Here is a 19,674-nt window from a genome sequence, read left to right as displayed (position 1 = left end):
ACACAGGCAAACTTATTAATAAAGCCAAAGAAGTAAATGATAGCTTTGGAGCAGAACTCACTGGGGACAAACTCCAGCTTGTCTGTCACTGAAATTGCAGAAAGCACAGCCTGCTTACTCTGTCTGCTTCTTTTCATTTACCTTAGAGCTCTAAGCTCTTGGGGACCCTGCACCCCATTTCCCATCTCCGCCTAGTTGCATACACAATTTCCATTCCTCCAATACACTCGAAACTTGTCTCAGCAAATGGTAAGATAAACTGCCTGAAATTGGGGTTCATTTCTAACTTCCTTCCCTCTCCCTCTGGGCAAGTTCCAGGGCCATCTGGTCTGGCTTTAGACATGCTTGTTGCTTTTTGAGAACAATCAGCATTTTCTTTCCATTGTTGTGTGCAATCTGGAAATCTGAACAATATGTCCCTAGAGTGCTCTGCCAAAGCTTGCTTAGCAGAAAGAGTTTGGGGCTTCTCCTCTCCCACACTGTGACCTCTGCTCCTTCCAATACAAGACAACAGAGATTTGATTAATTTCCTCTGGTTTGCTTTTAAGAGCTAGTTTGCACACAGCAAAGCACAAGAAGATACATACCAAAGGCAGGCAGCATCTGTGGGGTACCCTTCTGCTTTGAACACATGGACTTAGCCATGGGCATGCCCAGATCTCACCCCCAACCCCACCATCAGCTCCAGCACATTCTATCTGTCCTCGCCAAGCAGGCCTTCTCAACAGTGGAGATGCCGCATCTTCAGAAAAAAGTGCTTTGGCCAAATATTTTGTGGGGACTCAGCTTTGCCATATTGTTCCCTTTAGGGCCAGCACTCTATCTTAAAACAATATTTGTGTAGATTCCTTTGTCAGCTGGGTGCCACACAGGTCTCACTGATAGGAGACAGAGGGCAGGAAGGCCAGGAGAAGCCATTAGATTTCTGGTAGCACCTTCAATGATTATTTCCTGAGCTCTTCCCTCTCATCCATCATGGTGTCAATTACATGGGAGTGTATCGTTGTGGCTGACACTACCATTTCACTGTTGTTGCTCTTCTAGCCTAGGCTCAGTTCTCATCCATAGAAAAGTGGGGGGTGTGGAGGAGTTAGGGGTGAATATGATCTAAATACATCGTATGAAATTCTCAACGAATTGATAAATTCCATTTAAAAACAGTGTAGGATTGTGTTTTAATGTTCTCTAAGGGCAGGACCTGGCAGCTTCCACAGTTTAGGAGTAAATGATCCTCTGTAGTAACTTCAATACAATACCAGCACTTTGGAGATTCATGCTTGAGTGCAATCAGTTGCAGAAAACACTGTCCTAGAGCTGGGTGCCTCAATGCCTACAGAAAAACCAGAATCCAAAGGTACATTTTGGCTTTCTACATCTGCAGGGCTCTCATGATTCTGTTTTCCTAACCGTCTTCCTCCTGGGGTTGATGCATCCTATCTAAGGACAGTATTTTTGAGTATGAAGATGCTAAACTTCCTAATTTTGAACTCCTAAAGCAGGTTTTCCAACTTTGGCTCACAACAGAATCATCTTTCTTGGCTTTTATAGAAGCAGATTATTGGGCACAACCTAGAGTTTCTAAGCTTGCTCATCTCAGGTGGGCAGAGAATTCGCATTTCCCTGGGGAATTTCTAATGCTACTTTTAGATCTCCAGCAGGAAAATAATAATCTGAGACGTTTTTAGAGCCCTATTGGCTTCCCCCAGCTGCCTCTTTGTTGGGTTAATTGAGTCAGAATCTCTAAGGTAGGTCACTAAAAGGTACCCAGGTGGCAATTACAAGTAGCTATGATGAGAACCCACTGCCCCTAGGCAAGTAGTTGTCAATGGAGGGGTTATTTTTCTTCCCCAGAACCACTGAAAATATGTCTAGAGACATTTCTGATAGCCACAACTAGGCTGGGGCCAAGATGTGGGGATATTATTGTCACTAAGCATTTAGTGGGTTAAAATCCAAAGTTCAGAAACCTTCCCTTACAGGATGAATCCCCCCAAGCCTGACTTCCAAGACCTGCTGAGTTCAAATCTGCATTTTTTCTCAAGGTCCCCAGAAAACTCCCAGGCACTGAAAAATTGAAAAGCAAAAATCCCTGTGATTGGTGGCCTTCTATTTGAAGACTTTAACATCCCTAGAGGGCCTCTGAAAATGCAAAGTGCTGAGCCCTACCTCCAGAATTTTAAATTCAAGAAGTGGAGAGGGCCATGAGAATTGACATTTCTGATTAGTTCCCAGGAGTGATAATAGCAGGTCTGGGACCTGGACAAGTCAGCTGGAAGCAGGCCACATTGAAGTCAGCTAAGATAGAGACTGAGGTCTTGGGCCAGGCCTACGAGCTCAGGAGCTACTGAATGCTATGTTGGCTGTTTGGGTTGCAAACACGGAACACTGTTGTTTCCTTTCATGTGTATTACACCAACAAAGACCTACTGCTCCTCTCCCAGGATGGGGCTCCTGAGGCCTGTGGCATATTCTTACCCACACAGGAGGCTGGTCGGCCACTCCAGGCCTTGTTGTCCATACACGTGACTGTCCGTTCCCCTTTCAGTGTGTATCCTGGTGAGCAATAGTACTCACACCGAGAGTTAAAGTAGGCACCATCGACACACTTGAACCCTCCATTTGCTGGCATGGCAAGGGTAGGACATCGCTTTTCTGAAAAGGAGAGAACCAGATATTCCGTGTTTCTTAGTTTGTATCCACAAGCTCAGAATCCAGACACTCTGAAAGCATGTAGCAAGCAGTTTGCTGCAATAGAACACATGGCATGAAACAATGGCTCCTTGTTTAACAAAAGACATCAAGTTTCATATCACAATAGGTGGCTTTGGCATCCCAGCTGCACCATTGTCTTAGCCTGAATTCCCCAGAAGCAAACCCCGAGAGATGGATTTGCATGCTAACACTTTTGGAAGAAAGTGTTGCCAGGAGAGACCAGTGGAAAAATGGGGAAACAGGAGAAAGATGAGGAGGGTCCCAGTCCATCTCAGCACGCTCCTTCAGGGGCAGCCTGGAGGCAAGATGGCAGGCAGTTCCCACTCAGCCTCCACACCTAGATCCACCCTCTACTACTCAGTCATCCGACAGGACTGCCCATGGGAGAGCCTTTCCCTTGTAAGAAAAAATCAAATCAAATAAAAGCTGGACTAGTGGTTCACACTTGTAATTCCAAGATTCCAGGAGACCGAGGCAAGATTTCCTAGACTACAATAAATAACTAAACAACCAAATAAATGAGAAGGAGGTAGAGAAGCAGCAGGAAGAAAGAGATTTCTGTAAGAGATTTTCTTCTTTCTCTGAAGAAAGTGGAAGGGAGCAAGTGTGGCTGTGTCCGCAATCCCAGCTACTCAGGACACTGAAGCAGGAAGATGGCAAGTTCAAAACCAGCCTGGGCCGCAAACTGAGCTCCCATCAGCCTTTCAACTTGTTGAGATCCTGCCTTAAAATAAAAGGTTTGCTTGTTTGTTTGCCTGCTTGTTTGTTTGTTCATTTTTAAAGCTAGAGATATAGCAGAGTGGCAGATTTGCCCAGCATTTACCAGGCCCTGGGCTCACATCCCAGTTCTAGGGGAAAATGAAAACAAAAAAGAAACCCAGCAACAAAGCATTCAGAAGGTGGGAAGATACCAGGAACTAGGAACAGGTCACAGGGAAACCTGGTGAAACATTGCTAAATGTATATATCCTACATGGCTACAGTCCTGAGCCTCAGTTTCCCCAACCATATCTATCACATACTGCGCAAAACTTGGATGTATGTTAAAGACTTGGAAAACATTAGGCAATCAATAAGGGATGGCAACTTTGCATAATAAAGGCTTCCAAAAGTGGCTTCACCAATGCTGTAGTGTCTACAGTTTTAATACTGGAGGACTTATCTTGAAGGTTGTCTGCCTACTTCCAGAGTTAGCCAGCAAGCAAGGAACGACACAGACCAGCTTTAAGACTAAGCATCACTTCTTTTTCCTTTTCTTTTTCTTTTTCTTTTCCTTTCTTTCTTTCTTTTTTTTTTCTTTTTTTTTTTTTTGGTGGCGGGAGAGTGATTTTGGAGACAAGGTTTCTTGTAGCTTTAATGCCTGTCCTGGAACTCACTCTGTAGACCAGGCTGGCCTCTACCTCCCAAGTGCTGGGATTAAAGGCGTGAGCCACCATCACTTGGTTAAAGCATCACTTCCTTAGTGACTCTTCCTTGCAGCCCTAAGTCCCACTCCTCAGAACATTTGCTTTTCATGATTTTCCTTCATTTAATCTACTACCGGGGCCCCGGTTTAGGGTTCTTCTTGTACCTATCACATGGCTTTCACTTCTACCCAGTTACCTCTGTGGTATTCTGACAAGCCCTAGAAGTGTCCTATTTGTTTCTAAATCACCAGCAACTCTTTGGAGCCTTGTATTTACTGAGCAAATATCCCCAGTGTGCTGGGAAAAGTCTCTTAACCATTCTTTTCCTAAAAGTGCACCATACCCTTCCTTCAAAAAGAAGCACACCCCCCTCTGCTATAACGGAGAAACCAACTGGCTTCAAATCACCACTCGGTGCAAAGCTTCATCTCCTAGCAAAACAGTTTCACCCCTGAGGACTCAGCCCAGGCTGGATCTACGCACGTTTGCAGATGACCTTATCCGACCAGCGCTTGTTTGACTGGCAGATCAGCTGGGAAGAACCGTGAAGCTCGTAGCCTTTCCTGCAGCGAATGTCACACCTGGTCCCCAAGGCCGTTTTGTAGTATCCCCCTGGAGGGGCCCTGCAGTACACATCCCCATACTTCACCTTGATGGGCGAGCACCATGGAGTGTCTACAGGCAGAAACAAAGGAAGGGAGAAATAAGTGACAGGTGTAGACAGTGCAGCCCTTCACTCTTGCACTCCCAGATCGGCTACTGGCCAGATTCTGGCCTTCCAATGGTGCCCTGTGTATTAAATATTTGTAGATAAGAAGGTTATGGCTATGAGACTGGGTATCAGACATAACTAAATATGAATCCAAGTACCTCTAATTAGTTGTATCACGTGGACAAGCTACCTCAACTCTCTGAGTCAGCACCTCTGCCAATGATAACAGGCAAATGTTATAAGGAATAAAGACTATATATCCATTGCCTAGCACAGTGCTGAGCACAAAGTAAATGTTCAATAAGCACTTGCTCCCTCTAGTATTTACCTTCACATGATATCCTAATATCTTGAGACTAATTGATGCCATAGTGAATTTCTATTCTAGCCATCTATGCATAACACAGTTAACTGTGGCTTCCACCCAGCTATATGCATATTCTCTATAAAGAAAACCACAGTGTTCTTGTTTACTAATTTGAACTAAGCTACACCAGTGTTCAAAACAGAGTGTCATTTTGGCTTACACTCATGGAACAATTACTCCCCTTTTCATACATCCCCAGTTATGCCCCATTAGGTAACACAGTGACACCCTCCTCAGATGGAAATCTGCAGGGTGCTTTGATATTGGTCTCGTAGTTGCTGCATTGACTAGTTTCTGTGAACTTGACACAAACTGGAGTCATGTGGAGAGACAGAACTTCAACTGAGGAATTGTCTCCATCAGATTGGCCTATGGCAGTGGTTCTCAGCTTTCCTAATGCTGTGATCCTTTAACACAGTTCCTCATGTTGTGGTGACCCCCACCATAAAATTATTTTTTGTCACTACTTCATAACTGCAATTTTGGTACTGTTATGAAGAGTAATGTAAATATCTGATATGTGAACACCCAAAGGGGTCACAACCCACAGGTTGAGAACAGCTGGCCTATGGAAATGTCTTGCTTAAAGATTGATAAGGAATGGCCCAGATCACAGAGATGGGTGGTGTCAACTCTGGGCAGCTGGTCCTGGATACTGTGTATAAGAAAGCAAGCTAAGCATGCTATGGAGAACAAGCCAGTTAGCAGCATGCCCGTCTAGGTCTCTGCTTCAGTTCCTGCCTCCAGGATCCTGCCTTGAGTTCCTGCCTTGGCTTCCCCTGATGATGGACTGTAACCTGTAAGCCAAAAAAGAAATAAAAAGGCCTTTCCTCTCCAAGTTTCTTTGGTCAGTGTTTTATCACAGCAACAGAGAAGAAAACTAGGACAGCTGGCCAGAGTATACTTAGGATATCACTCATAAAGCTGAACTTCTATCTTTGGAAGGTACTCTCTGAGAGCCATGCAAAAGAAGGACAAGACTACCATTTTAGTCGGGGAGTTCCTTCACTATCTGGGGACCAGCAATAAGCTCCATCTAGTCTCAGGGTGGGAGTTAATGCTCTGAACAAGCACTACTGTCCTGCAGTTGCCTGGCTCTTCATCCCCCACAGGCACCTGTGTGGTCAGTAAATGGAGTAAGTTCGCCATCATGTGGCCAGGAAGGAACACAGGCCTTATTTCGCTTTGCCCAGAAATTCTCTCCTAAGGACATGCTTCTGCCTGCTAGTCAGTCTTGATAGTCAGGCTTTGCCAATAGGACACTTTTTTACTCTGATGCTCTCAGGTTCCCTTTGACTAATACTTTTTTAAAAAAAAAAATCATATAATGGTTTTCAGAAAGTTGCAAGTGGATCCGAAATTCAAGACTCAGGTAACATTCCCTAGATGGTCAACATAGATTGATGGGAGCTTACCCTAGAGCTCATTCACTTCCACCATGTGGATATAGATGTACAGAGCTCACCTCAGGCCCACAGGCCTTCCTGGAACTCTTCCCTTCTGGAAGACTTTATACATGCAGTCTTCCTGTACTATGTATATTTATGTTCTATATAAGTTCTGTGTGTGCTTTCATATATAACAAACTTACATATTTGAATGTAGCACGCAATTAGTAGATTTTTCTCCCTCATTTTGATTCTTCAAATTCTTCTATCAGTATTGACCACATATTCAAAAGAGGTGATGTTGTTACCAGGTGGAGAAAAAGAATCTTGTATTCATTTATTTGTAAAAGGCATTTTATTTTTTATTACTTTCCAAGACAAATCTTTGGAATGTGTTTTGACAGTTTAACAGTTCTTTAGTAACAGCAATGGGAATGTGAGTGAATGATTTGAATTTAAAGTGCATATAAGCACCATGAGTTAAGTCAAAGTGAACTAACAAAATGTTTAACATAGAGGCTTTGAGGAAGGAAGATCATGTACTGTTGAAATAAAGACAAGGTTTACCAAGTAGACATCCAAACTGATTAATCAGGAAAGCCTTTGCATCCTCCTGAGCCAATGTGATAAGCACTCTAATTAAATGGAGTCTGTGGAGTAGGCAGCATGGTGCGGCAGGCTAATGAGAAACTACTAGTGCATTATGGATGTGAGCCAAAACATCTGTTCAGAGTCCAGTGCAGCATCTGTCAGCTGAGTGAGTGACACAGAACTCACGTCCTACTCTCTCTAACCCTCGGGTCCCTCTTCCATAAACGGGATAATACTGACACTTCTCTATGTACCTTCTCCTTCCCTTAATTAGTGGGAATTTATTATGGTATCCCAAGTAAAACCATCAAGTCTGAATTTCATCCCCAGCACTCAAATAAGTAAATAAATAAAAACAAATCAATAAATAAGATGTTACATCCTGGGAGCCCAATGTATGCTATTTAATCTTCCTCTCTCCTTTTAAATTGGATTTAATTCAAATTAGTTATTGAGTATATACTCTGTGCCAGACACTGAGGAGCTTAGTATTCCAGAGATAATCTCACAGTTAATCATGGCTGACCTCTAACTTTTAACATTAATGACACTTAAAAGCTGAGGTGTGACTCTTGAATAGAGCAGTTGTCTAGCATGAATAAAGGTCCAGGTTCAAGTCTCATCATAACAGTGATACCAAGAAGAAAAATAACTTAACTCTCTCTTGTGAAAACCGAAGGTACATAACATGTTTTGGTATGTCTGTACGTACATACAAAATGTGTAGTGTGATGATTCCTGCCAACAAGCTATTTAACTGACAGCAGAAATAATGTATCATGAAAAGATTTATTCTTAGACATTCATGGAAGGTTCTGGATAGATATATTTTTAGGTATATGATCTACTGTAAGGTGAGGGTAGACACTGAGCACAATGTCCTAAGGACACGGGGCAATCCTACTATGTGGGTAAAGAGTCTCTACACTGCATGCATCTTAGGAATGTTTTTCAACTAGAGACTCAGAAAGGGCTTCTAACAAAACCTTTCAGGAAGTTTTATGAATCAGAGTATGTCCAAACATCTGACTAGAAATTTTGTGCTTCGTTGGATTACTTAATGCCCAAGACAATGAGGATAGACATTATTTGACAAGTGAGCTTTTGCAGTCAGAAATCAAAGCAAATGTGGAAACACACCTGGGCGTAGGCACCAGTCATTGTCTAGAAAGGCTGCCCACTTCTCTGGAAAACTGAAGGACAGTCTTGAGGCAAAGGCTGACCGGAACTACTTCAATTCCCTGATAGCTCAGAAAGGTCATAACAGTTGAGGGTAGTACTTTCTGGTCAGAGTATGAATACATTCTTGGGCCAAATGTCAAAATGGAACTTTGCCAGCCTATTTTCTTCAGAGTTTTCCTTTGCAATAAGAAGGAGCCGTTTCAGATGGAAAGCATTTAAATTTACCTTCATTTCCGCCCTGAGCTCCCTGACTTCAAGGGAGCAGCAGTAGGAGTGTCTGTGGGTATACTTACCTAAGCCAGTATAGAAGGTTCTTGATTAGGCTTTATAGACCTGCTGGGAGTGCATACTGGTGGAAACATGTAGAGCTGGATTTCTTATCATTAAGTTAAAATTCATGTGAGCAACAACACACTTTACTTATCATTTTAGGAGCCATGCTGGGCTCAGACAGAGCATGAGATGAGCTCATGAAAATCAAGTTTCTCATTTTCCATTCAGTCAGTACATTAGCAGCACTGGGTGCAGAGTTCACCTTGGGAGGTTTGCTCTGAACAGTTCTAGCTGTAATGTATGAATCAGGCTTGATTTTCACTTTCATCAGCTACAGCTTGCCTTTGCAGAAGTGCGGACAGTAAGAAAATTTAGGAGAATAAAATGACCATGGGGTGCTGAAAGGCAGCACTTCTGGGATTTCTTTTTCTTCCCTTTGTTTTCCTTTTGGAAGGATGAGTGCCTATGCACATTTACTTTTAAATATTTATCTTCCTGGGCAGAGAATTAGAACTTCAATGTGTTGTCTGGTCACTTTATTACAGTCTGCTCTGCACAGCCTTAAAGAAAAATTCTCCTGGCCTCAGCAGGTCCTCGTCAGCACATAAGCAAAGCATTCACCTTTATACAGAGAGTGTGAATACCAGACTCCTTCGTCTTCTAGCGGTGAGTCTCCAGATCCTACAATAAAAAAAGAACAGAAACTGCAGCAAGAAGAGCCACACAGTATGGACGCATTATTTGAAAGCATTGCTTGGGCATAATCCATGCAAGGGGTGCTATTAGAATGCAGAGCCAAGAGCAGAAGCATCTGTGGCCATTCATGAAGGGACAGGAACCTCTCAGAGTGAACCTGGCTGGGCTGTGATGGCTAAAGCCAATCAAAATGAGCCTCAGACTGTTTTTGGAATCACACGGGGCCATCTGAAATTCTGGAATCGGGAAAGAGAGTCAACTTCACTCTGAGATGATGCCAATGTATATGAAGCTCATGCCAGAGCAGACACCGTAAAATGTGTGTGGCTCAGACTAAATCCACAGTTCCTCCAGCAAAGACAACCCAGTAGAACCTAGTGTTTGTAGTACCTGAAATAGGTTCATCTGCTGAAATGAATGGGGGCAGAGGCCAAGAAGGGAAATCAAATGTCTTATCTCAATGACAAAAGAAATAGACAGCTTCCTTGGCACATCTGTAGGAAATGAAGGCTGAAACTGAGGACCCTTGATATTTATTCAGAGTTTCTTGCCTACCTTAGGATAAAGTAAAATTTCTTAGGGCATCTTATGTGGGGGTCCTACCCCCACCTTTCCCAGGGTACTCTTGAGAAGAGAGGGATGAGAAACTTGTAGATAGAATGATAGGCCTAGCCAATGAGAAGAAAGACAGAAACACAGGACAGCTTCCGGAGGACCTGGGTCAATACCCAAACAGCCCAGAACTTTATTCAAAGGGGCTTTTTATAACAATGCCACAGGATGAGACAAAAGACCTCCCCCTTGCTAGATACAGACAAGTGTAGACCCTTCCAAACACCTGGTACCCAGGCCCGTGGTCCAATCATCCTCTAATGCAGCCCTGAAGTAGTAAGCAAATGTCAGATTTCAACACAGCAATACTATAGTTATGTACTTCAGTCTGATCACCAATCCTTAACTTAGCACCATTTTAGCCACACATCTACTTCCCAGGCACCTTCCACTGAACTAGAAAAGGAACATCTCTCCTAGAGGTTACACAAACGTCTGTGCAAGGGCAGCTCATAATTAATGGCCCCTGTTTCACCGGTGTTCTTGATGAGAGAAGGAGAATATGGAAATAAAAAAAAAATGAGGAGAGGAGGCCAGCTGAAGTGTGACCATTTGGAGAGGCTTTCCCAGGCAGAGAAAGCCATCCCTTTGTTCTGCTCAGCTGTGGATTTCCTCACCTGATCCCTTGGCTAGGGTACCCAGGCTGTGCAAAGTTACAGACTTTTCTTTGTTCTGTATCAAATAGCGAGTGTGTGAGCATGAAACCTAGGAATGCAACCAAGAAACATAAAGCCTGGCTTTAGACCCCTTGATCCAGTCATTCCATTGCTGCAAGTATCCCCCAAGGAAATGACACAATTCCATGTGAACCTTGAATCACTCACATTAAAGGAACAATACCATGAGCAGTGAGCACACACACACACACACACACACACACACACACACACACACACACACACACACACACAATCCTCCTACACATACACACACACGATCCTCCTGGCACCCTAATTTTATGGTACAGAGGTTTTGGAAAGAATTGGCACCCCCCTATTCCATAAACTTTTTGTCCACACTAGCCTCCTTGGTTTTTCTTTTTCTGAACAGTCTCTGGACACAGCTTCTCATCAGTCTGCCATGTAGACATAAGTGTTTCTTGGGGCTCCGGATTACATCCTTTTCTCCACACTTTTCCCCAGACCAATCCTATTCCTGTAGTTCACTTTAACTTTCCCCATATGCTTATGAAAAATCCATTATTTCCAGCCTTAAAACTTTCAAAGGCTAGAACTTGAATGGTTCTTGTGGCTCAAAAACATGAGAAAATAGCCCCCAAACCACAAATTCCAAGGTCCTTTAATTCTACATACCTGAGTTTCTGGGCCAGGTTTGAAGAACTCAGTCATTTGCACAAATTCTAGGAATATATGGGTTGTCTAGCATGTAACTGACAATTGCCTTGGACAAACATAGAAGTGTATGTCTCATGATTAAATATGGCCTGCTGTTGTAGACTATTATTTTAAGGTGTGTTACTTTTATGTTGCATTTGTTTAACTCTGAGAAGCTGTGTTACTGTGCCTGTCTAAAACACCTCATGGTCTAATAAAGAACTGGACAGCCAATAGCAAGCCAGGGAAAGGACAGGCAGGGCTGGCAGGCAGATAGAATATATAGAAGGAGAAATCTGGGAGGAAGAAAAAAAAGAGCCAGAGAAGGAGGAGGATATCAGGGGCCAGCCATCCAGCTACACAGCAAGCCATGGAGTAAGAGTAAAATTTACAGAAGTGAGAGAACAGGAAAAGCACAGAGGCAAAAGATAGACAGAACAATTTAAGAAAAACGGGCAAGAAACAATCCGAGCTAAGGCTGAGCATTTATAAGTAAGAAAAGCCTCTGTGTATTTATTTGGGAGCTGGGTGGCAGGCTCCCTGCCTGGTTGATCTTTTATACAATAAAACATGTCAACAATCAAGCCAATATTCTTAGTTCTTACTATTCTATGGGTCCTGAGAGAGGAAGCCTCAGCTCCCCCAGGAACTCTATATTTCCCATGCACTGTAACAACACTGCCCACAGAACTTAATACTAATTGTCTGGTGCAATGTTTACATTTCTTGGTGCCTAGGTCGAATCTCTTAGCTGGACTGGACTTGCAAATCCTTTGTGGAAGGCACTTTCATCATGTATATCATAATAATACAACCAGATGTTCAAGGCTTAGAGACTCGGAAGCCACTAAGAGGTATTTCACAGTGGCCTGTTTTCAACCACAAATCCTTTGTGGAATAAGTTATCATATTGTAAATATGTATGATTAGATGAGCCACACCAAACCTTGTTTAGGGACTCCCAGTTACAGGATCTTCTGCTTCACTGCTTCTCGGTGTTTTGGAGGTAGGAAGTTTACAAAGCACAGTTTCTAGACTCCCCTACTCCCAGATTGTGGGCAACTCTGCATTTTAGAGATTTGGAAGATGAAAGGGAAGGGATTACTCTATGTATTTGTTATTTGAGAATTTCATACATACATGTAATGTGTTTTGATAAGATCCATCCATTCCCTCCAATCCATTCCATCCTATATTTTCACTACCATTTTTCTCTTCCAACTTCATGTGATCTCTCCCTCCTTCTTTCCCCTCTTCCTTCCCTCCATTCTCCATTGACTCCATTTAGTGATGCATGTATGTGAATGGGTGAAGCTACTGGAGGATGGGTAGCCTCTCAGGGGCTGCATCCCTGAAGAAAACTAACTCTCCCTCTCACAGAAGTTGTGGAATAGAATATTTGTTTAACTATGTAAAGATGTGTTACATTTGTTTGTGTTGCAGAATAATTGTTTATGTATATAATATATAATATAATAACTATGTAAAGATGTGTTGCTTTTGTTTCTGCTGCATTTGTTTAACCATATAAAGATGTGCTGCTGTTTCACCTTGCCTGCCTAAGGCACCTGATTGGTCTAATAAAAGGCTGAATGGCAGAGGAGGGACAGGTGGTGTTGGTGTGCAGAGAGAAAAGGGGAACCAGTCAGCCAGATATAAAGGAAGCAGGTAAGCAGGGTGGACAGTACATAGATGAGGTAAATGAGCCTCAGGGCAGCACATAGATTAATAGAAATGGGTTAAGTTTTAAAATCTAGCTAGAAATAAGCCTAAGCTAAGGTCGAGCTTTTATAATTAATAATGAGTCTTCATGCCATGCTTTGGGTGCTGGCAGCCCAAGAAAGCCTGCTACAAGAAGTCATGAATTGCAATAGCACTTCAGCTGGAGATGAGTCCTCCCTCACCAATGCTAGAATTTTGGCTGGCTTGGTCTTGTGCACAAAGCCACAACTGCAGTGAGTTCAGGAGTGTAACAGCTTTGTCATGCCTCACAAATACTTTTTCACTGCAGACACTCCGGCTCTTACAGTCTTTCTGCCCCATCTTCTGGGATGATCCCTGAGCCTTGCAGGGGTGTGATACATACATCCCATCTAGGACTGAGCACTCCACCGCATCTTATTCTCTGCGTGTGGACCAGTAGTGAGTCTTTGTATTCATCACCACCTACTGCAGAAAGAAACTTCTCTGGTGAAGGTTGAAAGATGCACTATGGATATGAAGATAAGAATCTAATAATAGTATTAGATTCTCCCCCAAGGACCTATGACTTAGCCAGTCATAGGTTTTGGTTCAGTTAATGGTAACTATATGAGCTGTTAATCAGGGTCTAAATACAATCAGAAAGTAGCTGGTTATTCTCATAACATTTGTGCTACTATTTACACCAGTGGGCGTGTCTTGCCAGACTAGTGGGCGTGTCTCGCCAGACTAGTCATTATGGTTCACTGTGTTCATAGCTGGGTAAAAGTGTTGATTAACTTTCTCCCCAAGTGGTGTGCATTGTACTCTCCAGCAATATGAATGTTAAAATACCCACATCAATACCAGTTGATTTCTCCATGCCTTGTCACTCAAATACGTAGTATATTCAACAATAGGGTCATGTCGTCAATTCTAGACAATAACTAAGAGCAATGACAATAGCTTGTAATGTTTGGAGGTCTACAGGTGCACACTCACTAATAAATCCAAAAGAGGTAACTCCTTCCTGGAACTGGGCTTTTTATTTCTAGCCCATTGTATTGTGAAGCATCATCACCCTATATGCTGGATAGTTTTATATCAACTTGACACAAGCTAGAGTCTTCTGAGAGGGGGAGACCTCAACTGAGAAAATGCCTCCATAGGATCTGGCTGTAGGCAAACCTGTAGGACATTTTCTTAATTAGTGATCAATGGGAGTGCCCAGTCCATGGTGGGTGGTGCCATCCCTGGGGTGGTGGTCCTGGGTTCTATATGAAAGCAGGCTGAGCAAGCCATGGTGAGCAAACCAGTAAGCAGCACTTTTCTATGGCCTCTGCAATCATCTCCTGCCTCCAGGTTCATGCTCTGTTTGAATTCTTGCCTTGATTGCTTTTAAGGGTCCAAGTATTATATGAAACTGTGAGTAAAATAAACCCTTTTCTTTCTAAGTCACTTTTGGTCATGGTGTTTTATCACAGCAAGAGTAACCCTAACTAAGACACCCTGTTATATATGGAGTAGCTCTATTTAAACTCTTTTTATATAGCTTCATATTATGGAAAGCTTTTACAGTAATGATTTTCATATGACTTTCCAAAAGGTCTTCAGCTTAGTTATCCTCTCCTTGTATTCCTTCCTCTACCCCGTCCTTCTATTCCCCATCCCATTTAGCCTTTTCTGTTCCATTATTCCCCATTCCCCTTGTGTACCACGTGTGTTCTATCCATTCCTCTTGAGACCCCCCTCCCCCACCCACCCACACACTCTGGTCCCTTACTATATTCCTGACTTCTAGAGATATTCTAATTTCAACATGCATATCTAAAAATGGGTTATCTCACCCAGAATAATTATTTCCAGTTCTAACCATTTACCTGAAAATGTCATAATTTCATTTTTCTTTGTAACTGAATACCATGGGTAAATGTACCACATTTTCATTTTTTACTCATTAAATGGTGGGTATCTAGGCTCTTTTATTTTCCTGGCTATTGTGAAGAGAGCAGCAATGAATATACATGGTCATATATCTCTGTATTAAGATATAAAGTCCTCTGAGAGTATGGTGGTGGTACAGAGGGATCACATGGTTGATGTATTTCAAGCTTTTGGAGGAAACTCCCCACTGATTTCTGTAGTGGTTGCATCACTTTGTATCAACAGTGAATCAATGTTCTCCTTTCCCTACAGTCTTTGCTGCTGTTGTTTCTATCTTAGCCATTTTGACTGGGGAGAAAATGAAATATCAATGTATTTTCAGTTTGTATCACCCTGAAAGCTAAGGATATTGCACATTTTAAAAATAGTTTTGGGCCATCTGTAGTTCTTTTAGGAACTCTTTTAGTTCTTGGGCCAATTTTTTTGGGTCATTTGTTTTCTTGATATTTAGTTTTGAGTTCTTTATATAACCTAGACACTAACTCTGTATCAGATGGAAAGTTTTTTTTCTCCCATTCTGTAGTCTGCTTCTTTGATCAAATGGTGCCCTTTGCTGTACAGAAGCTTTTAATTTCCATGAAATCCCATTAGTCAATGGTTGGTCTTAAAGAAGGTGTTAGTATTTCCCTAAGTTGTACATGCAGGAAATATGCTCTGGTGGATGTGTTGACAGCAGTGAGATGCCATGGCCACTGGCCTCTCACCAACATTGTGGGATGGACAGAATGTGACACTGTCAATGATGGCCATCAAACAACAGTTTCCTCACCTTAGAGTGACAGAATCAACTTGACCTTCGACCACTGATACAGACTTCCTGACTTCCCTTGTTAGAATCCATCTAATTTACTTTCCTTTTGCCCAAAATACCTAGTGAGGAGTTTGTTTCCTGCATTAAAGCTTGGCAAATATTTAAGCAAACCAACATAGCAATGAGTGGTGTGTGTGTGTGTGTGTGTGTGTGTGTGTGTGTGTGTGTGTGTGTGTGTGTTTTCTGCTGCTACAGTAAGGTTCTGAAATGTCCCCGAAGGCCTGTGTGTCCAAAAGCTTGGTCCTTGGGGTGGCAATATTGGGAGTGGGCCCTTGAAGAAGATTATAGGACTGTGGGACTCCAGCCCTGCCTCCCCCCATTCTTGGATATTATGAAATATGAGCAGCCTTCTCTGGCCCAGGTGCTTGTCAATAATGCTTTGCCTTGCCACAGGTCACCAAACAATGGAGACAGCTGACCATGTACTGGAACTGTGAGCCAAGAGAATCCTTTCCTACTTTAAGTTGATCTTTTCTCAAGTATTTTATCACAGTGAGAGAGAACTGAGCAGCTTTCTCTTAGTAACTGTAACCACCTACAAATCTTTTGACAATGTGAGAGGGGACTTCTATGTGGGTTGGCTAAATGAGGATTTTATTTTGTTTTATTTTTTAATTCTTCTCTCTTACGTTATATCCTGGCTGCAGTTTCTCTTTCTTCCACTCCTCCCAGTTCCCTTTCCAATTCCAGCTCCCCCGGATCCACTCCTCTGTTTCCCTTAAAAAAAAAAAAAGCAGGCCTCCCAGTGATATCAGCCAAACTCAGCATAACAAGATGCAATAAGACTAGGCATATACCTTCATATCAAGGCTGAACAAGGCAACCTGGTAGGAGGAAATAGTTCCCACAAGCAGGCAAAAAAATCAGAAACATCCCCACTCTCATTGTTAGGAGTCCAACAAAATCAGCAAACTAAAGAACCATAATATACATATATGCGCAGAGGATCTAGCGCAGACCCATGATGCAGCTCCAACCTCTGTGAGCCCCTATGAGCCGTGCTTAGTTGATTCTGTAGACTGTGTTTCCTGGTATTCTTGACCCCTCTGGCTCCTACAATCCTTCCTCCCCCTCTTCTGTGAGATTCCCCAAGCCCTGCCTAATGTTAGGCTGTGGGTCTCTGCATATGCTCCCATCAGTTGTTGGAGGAAGCCTCTTTGATGACCCTTGGGCTAGGCAACAATCTATGAGTATAGCAGAATATCACTAAGAATCATTTCATTGACTTTTTTTCCCAGTCATGTTTGGTTCTATCCTAGGTCTCTGGGCTATAAGCCTCTGCGTCCTGGCCCTCCAGGCAGTGTCAGGCCTAGGGTCCCTCTTGTGGCATGGGCCTCAAGTTGGACCAGTAATTGATTGGCCACTTCTACAAGTTCTGTGTCTCTATTACCCCAGTACACCATGGAGGCAGGACAGATGGTAGGTTGAAGGTTTTGTGGCTGGGTTGATGTTCCAGTCCTACTGCTGGGAATCTTGCCTGGTTATAGGAGATGGCCAGTCCAGGTTCCCTATCCCTCATTAGTAGGAGTCTTCGCTAGGGTCACTCTCATAGATTCCATGGAGTTTCCACTGCATGCACCAGGATTCTACATCACCCACCCCCCCCCAGTAGTCTCTCCCAGTATTCTCTCCCTCCATCCTCTACCCGCTACCTGATTCCTCCTGTTCCCATCCCTCCCTGCCCCCATCCACCCACAAAATCTTGAGTGAGGATTATAAAAGCAGCTACAGTTAAACCTTTCTTCTACTTTCTGACTAGTTTATCTTTTCACATAACAGCAAGATGTTTTCTGACCAAGTGAATTCTTTTGGGAAGAGGCTCATACTGTGAGCCTATGACAGGTACTGCTTAGCCTACCTATGCAAGGTTTTCTAGCTAATGAATGGTAAACTGGATACTCAAATCTAGTTTGTCTGACCTCCAACCCCATCATGGTATTTTCCTTAAGCCTTACTGCCTTCTGCTCCTGCATTTCACACTTTGGGTGGTAGGCTTTGGGATTCCTGACAGGCAAGTGCCAAAGCAAGTATGCAAGGAACAAGAGCAAGGTGAAGGATCTGTGCGTGGCAGAATCTGCTGGTCCGATGTCCAGTAGCCATGATCTCATTCCTTCTGTTCACTTTTCTTTTTTGTGCAGTTCTGAGAACCAAGTCCAAGACCTCTTGCTTACTAGTTGATTGATTGATTGATTGATTCATTCATTCATTCATTCATTTTAGTACTGGAGATCGAACCTACGACCTTGTGTGTGCTAGGGAAGCATTCTACCAGTGAGCTATATCTTCAATGTTTTTTTTTTAATTTTTTATTTTGAGACAGGGTTTTGGTAAATTACCCAAGTTAACCTTGAACTTGTTTTGTAGTCTGCACAGACCTTGAACTTACAATCCTCTTGCTCCTGCTGCTTATCAAACTGTGGGAGTTACAGTCATGCACCACCAAACCTGGCTAGTCCTTTCTTCTTAAAAGATCAGAGGTTGCGGTAGCTCTAAGATGCCCTTCCCCAGGGAAGAAATCCTGACTCCATGTTAAAATAGATTGCCCTTTCCAATAATTGCTTCATGGAAACTAGTATTAGGCAAATGAAAATAATTCTGTTTCTAGAGGATCATACTGCAAAGACATTCCCCAAGAGAAAAGATACACGTTCAAAAGGACAAGACTCGCCTCTCTTTTTCCTTCCTTCAGGCTTTGGAGGGTATTATATATGGATAATGGTTGAGACGGCAGCACCCATTTTGTTAGCACGAGGCACAAAGTCTTAAGATTGAAGATTTCATCTGAGGATGGTAGAATGGATAAATAAAAAAAAATAACCCTGAGGTCTTTGATGATCTCATTTGACTACTAAATAACCTGTAGATATCAGCTACCTTTGTGCTTATTTTGTCAACGATAAATGTCCTTTCAGTCTAAGCCACTGTGAATAGTACTGTTTGTTTCTTACAGCTGAATGAATACATTCAAGCTGATATAAACATGAAGACTTCCTATCATTAATTTTTTAAAAGTTCAAAGAAAATTAATGGATATTAATTGTTATTCCAAAAATATTTCCGGGCAGCGGTGGTGCATGCCTTTAATTCCAGCGCTTGGAAGGCAGAGCTAGGTGGATCTCTGTGAGTTTGAGACCAGCCTGGTCTACAGAGCAAGATCCAATACAGGCTTCAAAACTACACGGAGAAACCCTGTCTCAAAAAACCAAAAAAGAAAAAGAAGAAGAAAAAAAACATTTCCAGTTTATATTCAACCTGAATATATAGATCAACTTCTATAAAATACCTGGTGAGTAGTCTACAAAATAGAGATTCCAAGGTATACATTAAAGTAAAAGACAAACTCAATGTGTTCTGGAAGTTGGGCTTGCAGAAAAAAGAATCATACACATTAGCTAAAGATTTTCCACCACGTAGAAAGGGAGGAAACAGCTGGACCGTGGTGGTGCACACCTTTGATCCCAGCATTCGGGAGGCAAAGTCAGGTGGATCTCTGTGAGTTAGCCTGGTCTACAGAGTGAGCTCCAGGACATCCAGGGCTGTTGTACAGAGAGAACAGGGCTTTTTTTCATAAGGTCTCTATAAAAAGGCGATCCCGTTCGAAGTCTCTTGATTGAGCTTTAATGTGACAATCATTTCAGCCTGCATATGGTTCAAATTACCACTCTTTGGAAAGCATGCTCCAGTGCTTCTTCCACACAAAGGCAAGTTGGCCCAGAAACCAGGAATCCAAAGCCATGGATGATTCTGTCCCTCAGCTATACTTAAAGCCAATTCCATTTGAAATTCTGCTCTCCTTGCAGAAACTTCTTCTAATTCAAAAGGTCTTTTGAAAGTAACTGTTCACAACTTCCCCACAGTTCAAAGAGGAGTCTTCCTGGGCTCTCTCCCTTTCACTTAGAATACATCGATAAAACCACCGAGGCCTCGACGTAATATTCATTGTTTGCATTGAACTCCAGGAGGCAT

At 42.7% G+C, this 19,674-nt stretch overlaps 1 protein-coding gene across 2 annotated transcripts in view; it reads right to left on the bottom strand.

The window, feature by feature from the left end:
• Srpx (sushi repeat containing protein X-linked) overlaps positions 1-19,674 on the bottom strand; it is a 73,112-nt gene that overhangs the window by 17,199 nt on the left and 36,239 nt on the right. The window contains exons 2-4 of one of the 2 annotated variants that reach the window (XM_006976919.4): positions 9,253-9,312; positions 4,602-4,793; positions 2,476-2,652 (exon numbers count right to left, since the gene is read on the bottom strand). In XM_006976919.4, the coding sequence (XP_006976981.1) occupies positions 2,476-2,652; positions 4,602-4,793; positions 9,253-9,312 (429 nt within the window). The remainder of the gene's footprint in view (positions 1-2,475; positions 2,653-4,601; positions 4,794-9,252; positions 9,313-19,674) is intronic. The other variant, XM_042269173.2, reaches the window with a different exon arrangement.

This window comes from Peromyscus maniculatus, chromosome X (assembly GCF_049852395.1).
Source record: "Peromyscus maniculatus bairdii isolate BWxNUB_F1_BW_parent chromosome X, HU_Pman_BW_mat_3.1, whole genome shotgun sequence".
In the NCBI taxonomy this organism is placed as follows: domain Eukaryota; kingdom Metazoa; phylum Chordata; class Mammalia; order Rodentia; family Cricetidae; genus Peromyscus; species Peromyscus maniculatus.
Note: the sequence above shows the minus strand (reverse complement) of the source record. Positions and strands in the feature narration are given on the sequence as shown.